General features: G+C 40.0%; 3 protein-coding genes across 3 annotated transcripts; 1 reads left to right on the top strand and 2 right to left on the bottom strand.

Moving 5' to 3' along the window:
- Positions 1-213: 213 nt before the first annotated feature.
- LOC135092611 (uncharacterized) lies at positions 214-1,912 on the bottom strand. Its single transcript, XM_063991216.1, has 4 exons — positions 1,838-1,912; positions 1,405-1,684; positions 884-1,145; positions 214-757 (listed from the first exon to the last, which is right to left on the bottom strand). Exons 1-4 carry the CDS (start codon positions 1,910-1,912, stop codon positions 214-216), a joined length of 1,161 nt encoding a protein of 386 aa, XP_063847286.1.
- A 5,035-nt stretch (positions 1,913-6,947) lies between these two features.
- Positions 6,948-12,335, top strand: LOC135092610 (uncharacterized). The gene is made up of 4 exons (XM_063991215.1): positions 6,948-7,047; positions 9,157-9,265; positions 10,725-10,957; positions 11,316-12,335. The coding sequence occupies exons 1-4, from the start codon at positions 6,948-6,950 to the stop codon at positions 11,642-11,644; spliced, it is 771 nt and encodes a 256-aa protein (XP_063847285.1). The 3' UTR covers positions 11,645-12,335.
- Positions 12,336-16,593: 4,258 nt separating this feature from the next.
- LOC135092609 (uncharacterized) lies at positions 16,594-17,640 on the bottom strand. The gene is made up of 2 exons (XM_063991214.1): positions 17,273-17,640; positions 16,594-17,137 (listed from the first exon to the last, which is right to left on the bottom strand). The coding sequence occupies exons 1-2, from the start codon at positions 17,638-17,640 to the stop codon at positions 16,594-16,596; spliced, it is 912 nt and encodes a 303-aa protein (XP_063847284.1).
- Positions 17,641-17,776: the final 136 nt, after the last annotated feature.

Here is a 17,776-nt window from a genome sequence, read left to right as displayed (position 1 = left end):
ATGACTGGGAGAGGAATGGCTGTGAATGGCTCTGAGAGAAGTGGCCGGAAATGGATTTGAGACGAGTGGCTGTGAATGGCTGGGAACGACTGGGAGAGGAGTGGCTGGGAATGGCTGAGGGAGCAGAGTCTGGGAATGGCTGGAGGAGGAGCAGCTAGGAATGCTGGGAATAGCTGAGACAGGTGTAACAGCGAATAGCTGAAAGAGGAATGGCTAGTAGAGGGATGGCTGGCAATAGCTGGGAGAGGAATGGCTGGGAGAGGAGTGGCTGGGAATGGCTGGGATTGGCTCGAAGAGGCTGGGAGATGTGTTGCTGGGAATGACTGCATAGGAGAGGACTGCCGGGGAGATAAGTAACTGGGAATGGCTGGGAAAGTAGTGGCTGGGATTGGCTATGAATGGCTGGGAAAGGAGTGGCTGGGAATGGTTGGGAGAGGAGTGGCTAAGAGAGGTTGGGAATGGTTGGGGGAAGAATGGCTGGGAGGGGCAGGGAGGGGAGTGGCTGGGAATGGCTGGAGTAGAAGTGTCTGGGAGAGGAGTGGTTAGCAATGGCTGGGAGAGGAGTGGCTGGGAATGGCTGTGAGAGGAATGGCTGGCATTGGCTGGAAGAGGAGTAACAAGGAATGGCTGGGAGAGGAGCGACTGGGAGAGGCTGGGAATGGCTGTGGGAGGAGTGGCTGGGAATGGAGCGGCTGGGGATGGCTGGGGGAGGAGAGGCTGGGAAGGGACTGGCTGAGAATGGCTGGGGGAGAAGTAGCTGGGATAGAACGGGAATGTGAATGGCTGGAAATAGCTGGGAGAAGAGTGGCTTGGAATGACTGGGAAAGGAGTGGTGGGGAATGGCTGGGAAAGGAGTGGCTGAAAATGGCTGGGAGATTAGTACCTGGGAATAGCTGAAAGAGGTGTGGCTGGGAATGTCTGGGAGAGGAGTGACTGGGAATAGCTGAATCTGGAATGGCTGGGAATGGCTGAGAGGGGAATGGCTGGGAATAGCTGTGAGAGAAGCTGGGAGTGGCTAGGAGAGGCTGGGAATGGCTGGGAGGTCCTGGGAATGGGTGGGGGAGAAGAGGCTGGGAGAGAAGTGGCTGTGAATGGCTTTGTATGGCTGGGAGAGGCTGGGAGGGGTGTGGTTGAAAATTGATGGGCTGGGGGAGATGGGGATGGGAGAGACTGTGAGGGTATTTGTTAGGAATGGCTGGGAGAGGAGTGGCTGGGAATGGCTGTTAGGGGAGTGTCTGGAATTGGCTGCGAGAGGAGTATCTGGTAATGGTTGGGAGAGGAATGGCTGGTAACGGCTGGGAGGACAGTGTCTGGGAATGGCTGGCGGAGGAGTGGCTGGGAGAGAAGTGGCTGGGAAAGGAATGGCTGGAATGACTGGGGGATGAGTAGCTGGGAATGACTGACAGATTAGTGGCTGGGAGAGAAGTGGCTGGGAAAGGAGTGGCTGGGAATGACTAGGGAAGGAGTTGCTGGGAATGGCTGAGGGAGAAGTAGCTGGGAGAGACTGGGAGAGGAGTGGCTGGGAATGGCTGTTAGGGGAGTGTCTGGAATTGGCTGGGAGAGGAGTAACTGGTAATGGTTGAGAGAGGAATGGCTGGTAATGGCTGTGAGGGCTGTGTCTGGGAATCGCTGGGGGAGGATTGGTTGGGAATGGATTGGCTGGGAATGACTGGGAGAGGAGTGGCTAGGAATGGGTGGGAGAGGAGTGGTTATAGGAATGGCTTGGAGAGGAATGGCTCCTCTCCCAGCCACTTCCAGTCACTCTTCTCGCAGCCATTTTTAGCCTCTCCTCTTCCAGCCATTCCCAGCCACTCCTTTCCCTGCCATTCACAGTCACTTTTCCCCCAACCATTCCTAGCCACTCCCATCCCAGCCTCTCCCAGCCATTGCCATTCACTCCTCGCCCAGCCATTCCTAGCCACCCCTTTCCAAGCCACTCCTCTCCCAGCTATTACCAGCTACTCCTTTCCCAGCCATTCACAGCCACTCCTTTTCCAGCCATTCACAGCCAGTCCTCTCCCATCCATTCCCAGCCATTCACAGTCACTCACTTCATCAATTCTTCTTTGCACTATACTGTTACTTAATGGCAAATCTTTAAGAACAGAGTGAGAATTTTTCTTCATAACATTTTCTATAACTTCTTTAATAGCTGGGATTATGATACCCTCACCAATAGTGTGTGCCTTTCCTTTCTTTGTTTTCATGAGGGAGATGTTATATGAAGCTCTTAAACCTCCTTCAGTATCACCACTGACGGGTGCTTTGAAAAAGTCTTGATATTTGATCGACTTTTGAGTTTTTTTTCAGTGTCTTGAAATAGTCAAGGTCTTTGTTTTTCTTATCACAGTGAACCGTTTCAAGGTGGTGCTTCATCTTTGCAGGCTTCATGGCATCATTACTGAAAGTCTTTTCAAACAGGTGACACAATGGCATGGTGTCATTGGTTAATGAAGTAATGAATCCATATTTCAAATATTTCTGAGAACACTGACGGCATTTCTTCTTAGCAGCAACGACAGCCATTGTGCTTGTTACGCACAGTTTTCAATGCGTCACAATAATCAGTTCGCGGACCACACTATCGAGAGCTGAGCGTGCGCTGAACTAATGTGTGCGAGACAGCGAGAGAGACATAGGCGGTGTGGGGTGGGGTGGGGGGATACGTTCACTGGCTCAGTACAGGACAGAGACAAGAATGCATTGTGTACAGACCCTAGTACAGACAGTAGAGCTGCGAGAAACAATGAAGGGGAGGGATTGGTTGAAGGTAGTGTTGCCAGCACTGCTGAAATTTCTGAAGATTCACTGACAATTTGACCTATTGTTTGAATTGAAGAAATTATTATAATTAAAAATAATAGTAATAATTATGTCTGGTATTCTTCAGATTTTTGCAAATTATTTTTGAGAATTTCTAATCAGAGGTTTCAACGGTCCCTTAGACCCCAGCAGTAAATATTCATCGATCCCTTGGTTATTCATTGACCTTATTTTGACGCCCTAAAAATTATTCATTGACCCCATTTTGACCCACTGATTATTTATTGACCCCCTTCAATCCCCTGGTTATTCATTGACCCCCTTTTGACCCCCTTGGTTATTCATTGACTCCCTTTCAACACCCTAATTATTCATTGACCTCTTGGATGGTCCCATCAACCCCTGACGATCGATATTGACCACTTTGAGAACCCCTGCTGTATGTGCTGGTGCTGCTGGTGGTGGTGGTGGTTCCCTGCAAATCATTAAAAGGGGATGTTGTTTTTTTACTTATTTCTGTTGTTTTATTGTTTCTTTGTTGTTGTTATCCTATGTGTTATTATGGATTTTCTTTTTATATGTGTGTGTGTGTGTGTGTGTGTGTGCGTGCGTGTGTGTGTGTGTGTGTGTGTGTGTGTGTGTGTGTGTGTGTGTGTAGATGGCTCTCCTACAGTGCTCTGATTAAGAGGATGCTGGAACAATGGGGTGCTCTGCAGCTTTTTTTCACAGACTTACACAATCAGCAGAGTAAAAGCTATTCACACGCACTAAAGAATGCTTATGAACTATTGCATAGTCCTTTTGTTAGACTATATTATTGCTTCCTTGAATCAGTGTTGCCCAGATTCACCCACTTTAACCTTCATTTTCAAAGTGAAAGAGTTGTGATAAATGCACGTCATAGTCTAAAGTTTGTAGTCTGTACAAGGATATACTGTTGATGTTCATGAAGAGAGACAGTGTGATGAAGCAACCGCTCGGTAATAATGAACCAAGAAATGAGCGTGAATGGAATATGCTGAAACAGGTGTACTTAGGAGCTTCGGTGCCTGAAAGAGTAACGAGTACTCTTGATCTGTATAAGGATAGAGACGAAATGACTGAATTCCAGAAGAGATGCAGATCTTTCCTTGTCACAGCTGCAGAACAGATCAAGAAGAGACTTGATTTTGAGGACCCAGTTCTCTCAATACTGTCTATCTTGAAGCCAGCCTACGTCCTGGGTAAGAAAGAAGTAAACGAATCTAGTCTGGTTACTCAGGCAGTTCATCTTCCACACATAATTGGTGGAGATGATGCCACACTGCAGTAACTGGATGACGAATGGAGGAAGGTTGAGTTTGAAGATCTCCCAGAAAACATCATGAGTGGGGGGAAGGAAATGGAAAAATAAAAGATAAAGCTCCTGATTTGTTTTGGGGTGAGATAAGGCTGATTCTGGATAGTGAGGGATGCTCTAAGTGCAAGTGAGTGTCTGCCTTTGCGCTAGCATACCTTTCATTGCCCCATGTAAATGCAGATTGCAAAAGATGTTTTTGGGACATAAACAGAATGAGAACTGAAGACAGAAACAAACTCAAAACAGAATCAATAAAAGACATTTTTTTTTAGCAAAACAATCTGTAACAAGCAAAGGAAACCGTAACTGCACCTCATCCCAGTCATCCAGAAGCATGATAAGGAGCATCACTTCCCAAGGGCTATATCCAACTGGTGTAGAAAGTGACCCAAACTCTCCAAAAATTCACGGTGACTCAGCCATTGACCTACAAAATGGTGAGTATATGATAGCGTCTCGTAACATGCAATGCTTCTCAGAACTTATATCAAATGCCTAAAAAAAAACTTATTGGTGTCTAGTGTTCCAATGGTATATTTTGTGATATTTTGCAGAACTGACAAAAAATAGGTGAATCTTGGTGTATGATAATCTAGCACAAAATACGATAATTTTTATGGGTGTGTACGATAATTTCGGGACAAATCTGGGAACAATGGTCATTCACGGCCAAGTTGCGCTCAGAGAAAGATGAGCAGGAAGGTAACCGAGGTAAATACTTTAATTTTGTAGTAAAAATTGATTGTCATATTGCCAAGTGTATTGCATGTATTGTTAATGAATACTGTAATATGTTGAAAGTTTCATATCAGTACATAATGTTATTTTATAGGAAATTTAGACTAAGAACTTGTTCGCATTTGTTACACTCATGCCTACCTCATCAATAAATGTTAGAGAATGTGTGTGTGAGAGAGAGAGAGAGAGAGAGAGAGAGAGAGAGAGAGAGAGAGAGAGAGAGAGAGAGAGAGAGAGAGAGAGAGAGAGAGAGAGAGAGAGAGAGAGAGAGAGAGAGAGAGAGAGAGAACTGCTTTTCCTCGACCCTACGATGATGTGTGCGATCAGTAAAATGGATTACCTAAGAGCTAATGAAGACCTGCTGGTGAAGCTAAAAAGATTAGACAAATACAAGAAATTAGACAAATTAAAATATTAGACAAATAAACATTGAAACTTATGTAGAATCTAGAACTTCTAGTAATATTGATAGACTCGCCTACTTAAACAAGTATACAACTGGTGAAACAAAGGATGCTATTAAAATGTTAATGTACCTTAACTGATGCTGACTATGGGCAGGCAAAGAAAATTTTTAGGGAGAGATTTGGAAACAAAAGTGTCATAGCTGATGCTTACACAAGAAAGTTAATGAATTGGCCACCAGTCTCTAAGCATAATGGTCTGGCCTTAACAGTATTCTTGGATTTTTTGAAGTGCTGTCTAGCTGCAATAAAACACTCTTCTCACTTGTAATTTCTGGACGACCCTAGGGAGCAGAGAAAGGTACTAACAAAACTCCCTGATCATATGGTTCATGACTGGAGAAAACAAGTGATGACATATTTTGACACTAACAGTAACAGCAGCACTCCTAGTAGTGATGATGAGCACCAAACACCCTTTGAAATGTTATGTAAATTTATCCAGAAGGAAGCGAAAGGAGCAAGCAATCCCTTTGTTTCCTGGGATTCAGTAAATAGGGAAGTAAATAACTGGAACAAAACTGAAACAAGCAACCAAATGGAAACCAAGGGAATCAAACACCATGGCAAAGAATAGAGGGAGCAGAACTTTCATGGCTATATCAATTGAAGAAAAACCAATGTGTTCATTCCAAAGTAAAGTGAATGTACAAGCCAACAATCAATATCCCTGGGAGCAGGAAAGGAAAGGACAGTTCTGTCACTACTGTACAAAGGATCATGACTTAGATGATTGCAAGGAATTTGCCAAACTTGATAGTAATACCAGGTACACATTTGCTAAATAAAGATGGTTATGTACAGGGTGTTAAAAAATGGGTCACAAAGGGAAAAATTGTAGAAGAAGGAAATTATGTAAAGTATGTCAGAGATACCATCCCACAGCTCTTCACAATGGTGATATGACGAGAACTGAGAGCCAAATGGTGCCAGAACAAGCAACTCAGCCTAAAAGTGATAACAAATCCACGGTAGTAGTAGCAAATAAGGTCAAATTGGCAGAATCAGTGACACATGACATGCACACCATGACAGTTCCTGTATGGTTACATCATGTTAATAATGAAGAGAATAAAATTTTAGTGCATGGACTGCTGGATGAGCAGTCTGATGCTTCATTCATCAAGGAAAGTACTCTGGATAAATTGGAAGTCAGCAGCCCACCAATGTCACTTAATATTCACACAATAAGTGGAAAACAAATCACTGATTCTATAAAGTTCATGGACTTAAAGTAAGAGGTTATAATGAAGAAGTGGAAATATCAATCCCTTCAGCATATTCAACAGAAAACATTTCAGCTAGATAAAGTCAGATGCCAAGGTCCAAGACTGCTTGTAACTGACCCCACTTGAAGGCGATCTCTGACAAACTAATGAAATATGACCCAAATGTTGACATAGGACTCCTCATTGTTCTTGATTGTGCAGAAGCCATTATGGCAGAAGAGCAAATAGCAGGTGATAGTAAGAAGCATCCCTATGCATGTAGGACAGAGCTAGGTTGGGGGATCATTGATAGAATCTCTCCTCATACAAGTCCATTGGAGGATACAATGGTAGTCTGCAGAATAGTGACACAAGAAGTAGAAATTAATGAAGAAAAGAGCATTAATTTCTTAGTGGTTCCTACTAAAACCAGAGATGATTAATCCTTCTCATGTGAGGGATATGTTTGAATTTGACTTCGGTGATGTAAAGTCAGGTGACACTCCATTATCATATGAAGATAAAAGGTTTGTGAGTAAGATGGAAGAAGGAGTACATTTGCTGAAGGATGGGCATTATGAGTTAACCCTTCCTCTTAAAGATGATAATATCAAGCTTACAAACAACAGAATTATATATATATATATATATATATATATATATATATATATATATATATATATATATATATATATATATATATATATATATATATATATATATATATATATATATATATATATATATATATATATATATATATATATATATATATATATATATATATATATATATATATATATATATATATATATATATATATATATATATATATATATATATATATATATATATATATATATATATATATATATATATATATATATATATATATATATATATATATATATATATATATATATATATATATATATATATATATATATATATATATATATATATATATATATATATATATATATATATATATATATATATATATATATATATATATATATATATATATATATATATATATATATATATATATATATATATATATATATATATATATATATATATATATATATATATATATATATATATATATATATATATATATATATATATATATATATATATATATATATATATATATATATATATATATATATATATATATATATATATATATATATATATATATATATATATATATATATATATATATATATATATATATATATATATATATATATATATATATATATATATATATATATATATATATATATATATATATATATATATATATATATATATATATATATATATATATATATATATATATATATATATATATATATATATATATATATATATATATATATATATATATATATATATATATATATATATATATATATATATATATATATATATATATATATATATATATATATATATATATATATATATATATATATATATATATATATATATATATATATATATATATATATATATATATATATATATATATATATATATATATATATATATATATATATATATATATATATATATATATATATATATATATATATATATATATATATATATATATATATATATATATATATATATATATATATATATATATATATATATATATATATATATATATATATATATATATATATATATATATATATATATATATATATATATATATATATATATATATATATATATATATATATATATATATATATATATATATATATATATATATATATATATATATATATATATATATATATATATATATATATATATATATATATATATATATATATATATATATATATATATATATATATATATATATATATATATATATATATATATATATATATATATATATATATATATATATATATATATATATATATATATATATATATATATATATATATATATATATATATATATATATATATATATATATATATATATATATATATATATATATATATATATATATATATATATATATATATATATATATATATATATATATATATATATATATATATATATATATATATATATATATATATATATATATATATATATATATATATATATATATATATATATATATATATATATATATATATATATATATATATATATATATATATATATATATATATATATATATATATATATATATATATATATATATATATATATATATATATATATATATATATATATATATATATATATATATATATATATATATATATATATATATATATATATATATATATATATATATATATATATATATATATATATATATATATATATATATATATATATATATATATATATATATATATATATATATATATATATATATATATATATATATATATATATATATATAATTATATATATAGAACACATGGTGTTTGATGGCGGTCACTATACAAATTACTTCTGTATATTGCTCGTTTCATATTTGTTTGTTTCATAGTATTTGCTCGTTTCATATGATAACTACCTAGGAATAATGAGTGTTAATGAGTGTTTCATTTGTGTATGAATCCCTCGATCGGTAAACCGACGGAAGGTAGCTCAGGGAGGGAGGTAAAGCCAGCAGTCTGTCTGTGGTATAGCAGCCGCACACACCTTGTTGGATTTAAACCTGTGGATTTATTTCCTGTGAGCGCCAGAGATTGGTGAGTGTTCCTCTATTATATTTGTGATTGGTTTAGGAATATATCAGGAAAGTGTAGTACTTTGTTGCTTGTTAGCTCTCTCCTGTTGTATTTACTTTACGTTACACCTAGAACTGTTACAGATATGTTGTGTTTTTTGTGATATTTTAACGTAAATTGTCATAGTTAGGTAATCAAACATTCATGTGAGATTTATGTGACCCAGAAGGGTCTTTACACCGTAAGGATAGTCACCATAGCTTGTTAGCTAGTAGTTTATTTATCATGTATTTGTTAATTTATTTTTCTTTTTTTTGACACGTTTGCATAGTGATTTCAATGTGTTGCTCTAATGCCTTCATGTGGACTTTGTGATGTTAAGTTTGTATTGCATAGAGATTAATTAAGGGTCCTTCTCCAGTTGGACCGTTCACCCTCACGTTCACCCTCACATTCACTCTTACGTTCACCATATGGGACAAGTAAACACACACAAGAATCAACGAGTTTCAATAATCTGGCGTAATAATATACCAAGAAGAAATACCCTTGTCTAACGCCACTGAGTGGGTGTTACAATATATATTATATGTATATGTATGTATGTATGTTAGGGTGATCCAAAAAGCCATTTATGTTCTGGTACTTGATTATTGTCATTATTTTTGTTTGATTTTTTAAGGGAATCGCAGTGAAATGACGGTAATGAAATTATTGAAACGACCATAACGGAATTTATTATTTTTTGTGGGAAAAACTGAAATGGTATATGACAATCTATACTTATTTTCAAAGCTTAAGCCTTCATCTACAACCTCCATTTAAAATGTTTTGATTTTTACTTATAATCTCACAAAGGTTTGCACGACTGTAACGTCCTCTTTAACAATTAATAGGAAGAACACCAATGAATACAGAATGTTCTGGATAGTCTCATTATCCTCTTTAGCTATTCGTATTATCTTGATAAAAATCACATCACGTTAACTACTACTAGAGATATAGGTAAGAGTACACCCGTAAGTTACCTCCGAGCGAAACGACCGTAATGGTAGAATGACCCTAGTTGTGTTTGCCTTGCTGTGTTTGCCTTGCTGTGTTTGCCTTGCTTTGTCTGCCTGGTTGTGTTTGCCTGTTTTGTGTTTGCCTGTTTTGTGTTTGCCTGTTTTGTGTTTGCCTAGTTCTGGAGTATGTTTTGATGCTTTCATTTCACTATTTTGCACTTAAGGAGTATTGTCATCTGGCAGCAAATTAGCACAACATCATAACCACATCTTCACTTAAGTCATTCCAGATGTCTGTAGTTCAGTTTGGGCAGCTGTGTTTCTTGATGTCACCAGAACACACCATCCCTTTCCAGTTACTACCTCCTGCAGTTACCCTTCATCTCTTCCTTTATACACCACCACCTACACCACCTCCTTCTGCAGTTAGTCCTTGATCCCTTTCTGATCAGCACCACCTTCACCCCCTCCTGCAGGCACTGGGTGGGGCTGGCACTGCTTCTCCTCCAGCTGGAGTGTTCCCTGCGGTGCCTCTTTGCGTGGGCCAATAAGGTGCCTTCGCAGGTGATCACTGCGCAACACACGGCTCTCTACACTACCATCGACCATGCCCTTGCTGCTCCTGTGACAGGAGGAAGAGCAGGAGGCGCAGAAGGAGGAGGAGAGGTGCAAATTGAAGAAAGAAGAGAAGAAAGTGGAATGACTGAAGGTATGTTTCAAGCTGTGGATTTTCCGGTATTGTGGTGGCATTGGTATAACACTAGTAGTAGTAGTAGTAGTAGTAATAGTAGTAGTAAGCAGAAGAGGAGGAGGGGGAGAAGGTTGTGAGATTAAAAATTAACAGGAGAGATGAAAAAAAAGTAATTTGTGTATCCATGTAGCAAGACGGCAAATGATGATGATGAAATAATAATAATAATATTAATAATAATAATAATAATAGTAATAATAATAATAACTATTTATTATTATTATTATTATTATTATTATTATTATTTTTACTACTACTATTTTTATTATTACTATTATTATTATCATCGTCATAATCATACGTCAATCCCAAATAGGAACAAGAAAAGACGATGCTGATGAAACAGAAGAGGCAGAAATAAAGGACGATAAACACAAAAAGAAGATAGCGTTTGAGAGTTCCAATAAGGGTATGGAAAGTATAAAACATCCTATTCTTCCTCATCCACCTCTCCTCTCATCCACTCGCCTATCGCAGGAGACAGAAAATGCATTACAGGTTCTTAGAAGGTGGATAAGTGGATACAGGAGTCACTACCACCCTACTTCTCTCCTCCACGAGGCCCTCCTCTCTTCCACCTCCTTCCTGGGCGGGTGGAAGGAGTGGAAGAGAGTGGAGAGAAGCGAGATGGATTATGTGGAGTAGGAGAAACAGGTGGAGGTGTTGGTGGAAGAGATGGATAGACTGTGTGAGAGAGCGGAAGAGGTGAAAGGCAAGAGTGATGTGGAAGTGGGAGATAGGAAGGGGAAAAAAGGAAGAATTGATAAATAGGTGAATAGTGACAATGGAGTAGAAAAGAAGGGAAATGAAGGAAGTGAAAGGACAGAAAACGATGAAGATAAACCCAAAATAAGAGAAAATCTAAGTTACCCACCTCTTTCACGCACGCACACCACCCTCCCATTAACAAAAACCACGGTATTCATAGCAAAAATCCATAATATAACCTTCCAAGTCCTTCACCGACCCAAATCTGAGCTGGAAGTGGTCTCAGTATCGAGAAGAATGACCACTAACATCAACGCCAGCCTCAGGAACACACAGGATAGTCTCTCCTTCAAACACACGCAGTTTAGAGAAAAGAAAAAAATGAGGTCTAGACGAAGGGAGACTTAAAAAAAGACAACTCAACGCGGTGCCTGTGGTGGTGTGGACTTGCTATCCCTTACTCCAGGCTGTTTATATGGTTCTTCTGTCTCTCCAAGATGTTCCAGAGATGGAGAGGGATAGTTTTTCCAGTCTCATGCGGGTCCTGAAGGGGGTACTCAAAGCTATGGAGAATTTAGCGTCACAAACAGATCCTTAGATGAATCGTTGGGACGAGGCTGTTTGTATATCAAGGGAGAATGTTGCCTTTGTCTTGAAGCATTTTGGGTGAGGTGCTTCTGTCCCCGGCTCTGTTATATGATTCTTTAAGCTTGTTTTACTTTCTGACTCGCCTTAGTTAAGTTTATTTGTACGTGTCTGTAAAGAGCAGGGTTTTTTTTATTATTATTTTTTTTATATATTTATTTATTTATTTTTTTTTTCTGTCTCTCAGTTGAGAATGTTCAATTTATTTTGAAGTATTTAAGGTGTGGTGCTTATGTTCCTCACTGTCCTTTTTTTTTTTTTTTCAAGCTTGTTTTCTTTCCTGAGTTAAGTTTGTTTAAATTTAGAGGTGCGTGTCTGCGTGAAGAGCGGTTTTTCTGCCTATCAATGGAGAATGTTGCCTTTACCATGAAGCATTTGGGGCGTGGTGCTTGTGTCCTCAGCTGTTTCATGATTTTAAGCTTGTTTTACTTCCTATCTCAGTTTTGTTAACTTTGCCTGTCCGTGGCTGTGTGAAATGCAGTTTCCTTTCGTGAATCCTGATGTGTCTGTCTTTACTTTGAGACATTTGGGGCGTGGTGCTTGTTTCCCCAGCTGTTTCGTGGTTTTAAGCTTGTTTTCCTTCCTGACTCGCTGTAGTTAAGCTGTGCGTGTCTGGCCCGCATTCAGCTCTCTCAACACAACTATTTTTAAAAGCCACATAAATAATTAGCCGGGTTCTCTTAATGATAATGTAGAAATCTTGTTAATCTATCACTAGAACCATAACTACATCTTTAAAAACCCGTGTAACTTACCAAATACGCCCATATTCAGAAACACTCTACTCTCTCATCATGACTATTTTTAAAGGCCACAGAGATGATTAGCCGATTTCTCAAGACTGTTTCTGTTAATAATAATGTAGAAATCTTGTTAATCTGTCACTAGCACTGTATAAACACTCAAAAACCAGTGTGCCTTCATCTGCCTCGAGTCTTTTGAAAGTAGTGGAGGTGCGGAGCGGAAGTGTTTCAGAATTCAGTCCTTTGTGAAAAGCAGTTTTTCGTGAATAAGACTTTTATAGTTTGAAATGTGAAAGAAAATAAAAGAAAAAAACTTATGATCCTGGTTATCATATCTTAATGAAGTTTACCTTGCGTCTTGTTTGATCCCAGCGGTCTTCAACCTTTCCCCGCGCTGCACACAGAGCCAGGTGCTGATACGGGCGAGGTACACCACCACTATGTCAAGGTGGAACTAATGACTGCTGAATGCGCCGCAGGAGCGAGTCTTGCCAGCTCGTACAGTCACCTAAAAAATGTTGGTGACAGTCTCTTGGCAGCTGAATGCCCTTCCACCACTCACTTGTTCTACACATGAGATTTAATTATCGGCAGGGTGAAAGCTTCTGACCGGGAGGAAGATGTGGCGGGGAAAGAGTTAAAGAGAAGGGAGTAGGGGGGCCAGAGGCGGCCGAGGGCGTGTGTGTGTTTGATGAATTATTGTAGGCAAGATCCAACCAGACTCGCTGGATCTTGATTGTACTGCAGGTATAAAAAAGAACAATGCACTTTATGATAATGATTATTATTCTGCTTTCATTTATTATTTTAGTAGTTATGATATTAATAAGAATAACAATAATACTTAGAATGGACACAAACTGAACGAAATTTCTCTCTCTCTCTCTCTCTCTTTCTCTTTCTCTCTCTCTCTCTCTCTTTTCAGATATGTACAGGAGAGAGAGATAGAATGAAAAGCGACAAAAGGAAGGAGAAAGAGGAGAACGGCAGGGATGAGTGAGGTTGTCACAGACTGCTGCTGTATTTATAATGATTTATATTATCAATGACAGCTGTCCTACACACACACGCACACACACACACACACACACACACACACACACACACACACACACATAGACTGTCGCTAGGATGGTGAATTTGTAAGGGGTGGTTTGCTGGGCGGTGACTTACAACGATATTTGTTTGACGTGTGAAAAAAAAAAAAAAAATGAAAGCACACACACGTCCTAGGCCTCCCCTGGTCCCCCTACCCCCTCCTCTTTAACTCCTCCCCCGCCGCCCTCCCTCCCCGCCGGAAGCTTTCTTTCTGCTGGTAGGTAAATCCTGCGTGAATAACAAGCGAGTGCTTTAAGGGTGTAGTGGTGTGTTGTGGTGGTGGTGGTAGTGGTGAAGCACGTGTGCCAGTCACCACGCAACACAGGGGAGGGTTCCCACAGGCGGCTCCACACACAAGCTCTTTAATCTCATCTACTGCTGTTTGCACGCCATGATTGCTACTCCCACAACAGTCCACAATACTTAATTTTATCTTATTATCGTTGTGAATGTAAATGTTTACATTAAAATCGACAGTAGTTATTCTTATTGAACTTTTGGTACGGCATGAACACAGGGAGGGAAATACTGTGTTCAAATATATCTTCTTTACCCTGAGGTGTGTTGAGGTTCCCATGGCCCAGTGGACAGAGTGACGGTCTCGAGGACCTTGAGTGTTGGACGCAAGCGTTCAAATCCCTCTTAAGAACTTAAAAAAAATAAAAATAAGTAAATAAAATTATCTGCTAAGAATATACTTAATATAATATTAATAAATATTATTGGACGCCATAAAAAATAATATATATTATATTATGATAAATGTTTAATATGAATTAACGTAACCAGAATATGCGGAAGTAGACCAACTTTACCAACAAATGTGTTGGGTGCTCGTGATGAACTTTAAGATTGCGTGAGGGAAGCGTGGGTACAAAACACACAGTATGGTGAAGGAGCTGCCCAGGGGGGAACTGCCATCCCCACCCGTTGTCCCACCCTGTAAACTACAAAGATCACCAAACGGACTCACTCAAGTAGGTTAGGAGTAGGAAAGGTTACCATAGAATAGGATAGGAGTGGCTGGGATTCGATGGGAGAGGAGAGGCTGGGATTGAAATGCAGAGGACTGTCTGGGATTGGCTAGGAGAGGAGAGGCTGGGAACGTCTGGGAGAGGAGTAATTGGGAATGGCTGGGAGAAGATGGGCTAAGAATGGCTGGGGGAGAGGTGGCTGGGAGAGGCTGGGAGAGGAGTGGTTATGAATGGCTGAAAATGGTTGAGAGAAGAGTGGCTGGGAATGGCTGGGAGAGGAGTGACTGGGAACTGTTGGGAGAGAAGTGGCTGGGATTGGCTGGGAATGGGTGGGAGAGGAGTAGCTAGGAGAGAAGTGGCTGTGAGAAGAGTGGCTGGGAATAGCTGGGAGAGAAGTGTCTAGGAGAGGAGTAGCTGGGAATAGCTGGGATAGGAGCGGCTGAAAATGGCCGCGAGAAGAGTGGCTGGGAGGGGTGTATCTTGGAATGGCTGGAAGAGATTGAGAGAGGAATGGTTGGGTTCGGCTGGGAGAAGCTGGAGTGCCTTTGAGAAACTGGGAGAGGAGTGGCAGGGATTGGCTGGGAGAGGCTGGAATGGCTGGGGGAGGAGTGGCTGGGAGAGACTGGGCGAGGAGTGTTTATCAATGGCTATGAGAGGAGAGGCTGAGAATGGCTGGGAGAGGAGTAACTGGGAATGGTTGAAAGAAGAGTTGCCGGGAATGGCTGGGAGAGGAGTGGCTAAGAGAAGGGTGGCTGGGAATGGCAGGGAGAGGAGTAGCTGCGAGTGGCTAAGAATGGCTGGGATAGAAGTGTCTTTGAATGGCTGGGAGAGGAGTGGCTGGGAATAGCTAAGAGAGGAGTGGCTGGGAATGACTGGAAGAGGAGTGGCTAGGAGAGGGTTAGCTAGTAATGGCTGGGAGAGGAGTGGCTAGGAGAGGGGTAGCTGGGAGAGGAGTGGCTGGGAATAGCTGAGAGAGGAGTGGCTGGGAGAGAAGCGGCTGGGAATGGCTGGGAGAGGAGTGGCTGGGAATGGCTGGGAGGGGAGTAACTGGGAATTGCTGGGAATGGCTAGGAGAGGATTAGCTGGAAGGGGAGTGGCTGAGAATGGCTGGGAATGGCTGGGAGAGAAATGGCTGGAAATGGCTGGGAGAGTATTGGTTGGCATTGGCTGGGAGAGGCTAGGAGGAGTCTAGCTGTGGGAGGAGTGGGTGGAAATGACTGGGAGAGGAATGGCTGTGAATGGCTCTGAGAGAAGTGGCTGGAAATGGATTTGAGACGAGTGGCTGTGAATGGCTGGGAACGACTGGGAGAGGAGTGGCTGGGAATGGCTGAGGGAGCAGAGTCTGGGAATGGCTGGAGGAGGAGCAGCTAGGAATGCTGGGAATAGCTGAGACAGGTGTAACAGCGAATAGCTGAAAGAGGAATGGCTAGTAGAGGGATGGCTGGCAATAGCTGGGAGAGGAATGGCTGGGAGAGGAGTGGCTGGGAATGGCTGGGATTGGCTCGAAGAGGCTGGGAGATGTGTTGCTGGGAATGACTGCATGGGAGAGGACTGGCAAGGAGATAAGTAACTGGGAATGGCTGGGAAAGTAGTGGCTGTGATTGGCTATGAATGGCTGGGAAAGGAGTGGCTGGGAATGGTTGGGAGAGGAGTGGCTAAGAGAGGCTGGGAATGGTTGGGGGAAGAATGGCTGGGAGGGGCAGGGAGGGGAGTGGCTGGGAATGGCTGGATTAGAAGTGTCTGGGAAAGGAGTGGTTAGCAATGGCTGGGAGAGGAGTGGCTGGGAATGGCTGTGAGAGGAATGGCTGGCATTGGCTGGAAGAGGAGTAACAAGGAATGGCTGGGAGAGGAGCGACTGGGAGAGGCTGGGAATGGCTGTGAGAGGAGTGGCTGGGAATGGAGCGGCTGGGGATGGCTGGGGGAGGAGAGGCTGGGAGGGGACTGGCTGAGAATGGCTGGGGGAGAAGTAGCTGGGATAGACCGGGAGAGGAGTGGCTGTGAATGGCTGGAAATAGCTAGGAGAAGAGTGGCTTGGAATGACTGGGAAAGGAGTGGCGGGGAATGGCTGGGAAAGGAGTGGCTGAAAATGGCTGGGAGATTAGTACCTGGGAATAGCTGAAAGAGGTGTGGCTGGGAATGTCTGGGAGAGGAGTGACTGGGAATAGCTGAATCTGGAGTGGCAGGGAATGGCTGAGAGGGGAATGGCTGGGAATAGCTGTGAGAGAAGCTGGGAGTGGCTAGGAGAGGCTGGGAATGGCTGGGAGAGCCTGGGAATGGGTGGGGGAGAAGAGGCTGGGAGAGAAGTGGCTGTGAATGGCTTTTTATGGCTGGGAGAGGCTGGGAGGGGTGTGGTTGAAAATTGATGGGCAGGATCACCTTTGTGTGTCCGGGGTAGGAGTGGCTTTGAGAGGCAGGGAGGGCAGTGGGTGGAAATGGCTGGGGGAGATGGGGATGGGAGAGACTGTGAGGGCATTGGTTAGGAATGGCTGGGAGAGGAGTTGCTGGGAATGGTTGTTAGGGGAGTGTCTGGAATTGGCTGCGAGAGGAGTATCTGGTAATGGTTGGGAGAGGAATGGCTGGTAACGGCTGGGAGGACAGTGTCTGGGAAT

The sequence above is a fragment of the Scylla paramamosain genome, chromosome 40 (assembly GCF_035594125.1).
Source record: "Scylla paramamosain isolate STU-SP2022 chromosome 40, ASM3559412v1, whole genome shotgun sequence".
NCBI lineage: Eukaryota > Metazoa > Arthropoda > Malacostraca > Decapoda > Portunidae > Scylla > Scylla paramamosain.
Note: the sequence above shows the minus strand (reverse complement) of the source record. Positions and strands in the feature narration are given on the sequence as shown.